At 57.2% G+C, this 1,512-nt stretch overlaps 1 protein-coding gene across 1 annotated transcript in view; it reads right to left on the bottom strand.

Annotated features, from left to right (window-relative positions):
- Positions 1-1,512, bottom strand: part of LOC105821629 (zinc finger protein ZXDC-like) — a gene marked incomplete at its 3' end in the record, with an annotated part of 20,858 nt that overhangs the window by 5,757 nt on the left and 13,589 nt on the right. The window contains exon 5 of the mRNA XM_012658376.1: positions 492-1,153. Within this exon, the coding sequence (XP_012513830.1) occupies positions 492-1,153 (662 nt within the window). The remainder of the gene's footprint in view (positions 1-491; positions 1,154-1,512) is intronic.

Genomic DNA, 1,512 nt, shown 5'->3' with positions numbered 1-1,512 from the left:
GGTCATACCGCTTCCTTTTTTTCCCTTGTTAATTCTGATTTTAAAAAAACGTTTTGCATGGTTTTAACGTTTCCATCAAACCTTCAAAGTTTATGTCACGATTCCTCCTCTCCTAAGACCCGTCATTAGGTGAAGAGCACAAAGGCAAAACATTTCAACAGGATAAGATACCTCAATTTTTTTCAAGGAAAGACACACATTATCGTGGAATCACAGAACTCGAAAGGACCTTAGAAATCACCTAGCCAAATCCCCTCGTTTTGGGACAAAAACGAGAATTTAAGGCTCGGGTTAAGGGATTTGCTCAAGGTCGTAAGAGCTCATCCGTTCCGGACTCAAGGTCAGACTGAGATTTCCAGACTTAGAGTCCTGGGCTCTGTCCTCCTGCAAACCAGTAAGAAACGTCTGCAGACAGGATTCATCCGGAACCCCCTCAGCACTGAGTGCAGGACAAGCGAGCTACCAGGTGGTGACTGAACAGGGCTTCATACCAAGTAGAGGCTGCCGGTGCCCGCTCCGAGCTCCGTGTCCCGAGCGCCCTGCGCCTCCGCCGGGCCGGACCAAGCAGCCTGGGGCAGCCCCCGGTCTCCGTCCCACTGCCCGGCTGCTTCTGGGCCCGGAGGCGAGCCCCACTCCACCTCGCCCGGAGCAGGCGCTTCGGGGGTGCCCGAGGAGGTTGGCACGGTGGCGTGTGCTGCTAAGTCACCGCTGGAGGGCGCGGGCGGGTGGTCCTGAGCCAAGTGCTGCTCAGGCAGAGTCACCAGACAGCCCAGCGGGCCCGCGCTCACGGTGACGTCCTCCACGCTGACGCGGACCTGCGGCAGGGCGGCGGTGGCTGCTGTCCCGAGAACGAGAGGGCTGTCCAGACTCGGAGGGATGTCGCTGTGGGCCACCAGGACCAGGGGGTCCACCTGCCCTGGGGAGCCACCGTCGGCAGCGCTCGTTCCCAGAGAGGAGCTCATGGAAGCGATGTCGATGGTCAGGATTCCGGAGCTCGGGGCCTCGTCCGACCCGCCTGCGGAGCTCCCGCCGCCAGCGGGCGCGTCGGAGAAGAGCGCCGAGAGGTCCAGGTTGATGAGCTCGCTCTGGCCGGGGCCGCTCAGTTCGCTGCTGGGCGTGAGAGAACTGGCAGCTTCCAGCTGAGGTAAGAGACCTGAAAAACGAAGGAATATCTGGTCATTTTATGACCACAGAAGTCTAAGAAATTCTGCGTGTGCTCAAGGTGTTACCACGCGGTCCCCGAAGGAGGCGCTCACCGTCCCCTTCCTGTCCACCAAAGCCTGGCTATGCTGGGGCCTCACGGGTGACCGTCACACGCGGAAGGAAGCAAGCGTGGGGCGCTGAATGACGACACAGAAATAATTCTCTAGGTCGTTTTCATCTGGAGTCTAAGCTTTCGGCCATAACACTCTGTAAATAGTTGGCCACTATTCAATTAAGTGATTTAAACAACCAGAATGCCCTTGGGAGAAGAACGAACATCAACATACTTCAAAAAAATGCCAATGGGGG

This window comes from Propithecus coquereli, unplaced genomic scaffold (genome assembly GCF_000956105.1).
Source record: "Propithecus coquereli isolate 6110/MARCELLA unplaced genomic scaffold, Pcoq_1.0 Scaffold584, whole genome shotgun sequence".
NCBI classification, from domain to species: Eukaryota; Metazoa; Chordata; class Mammalia; order Primates; family Indriidae; genus Propithecus; species Propithecus coquereli.
This window is presented reverse-complemented; position numbering and strand designations above follow the sequence as displayed.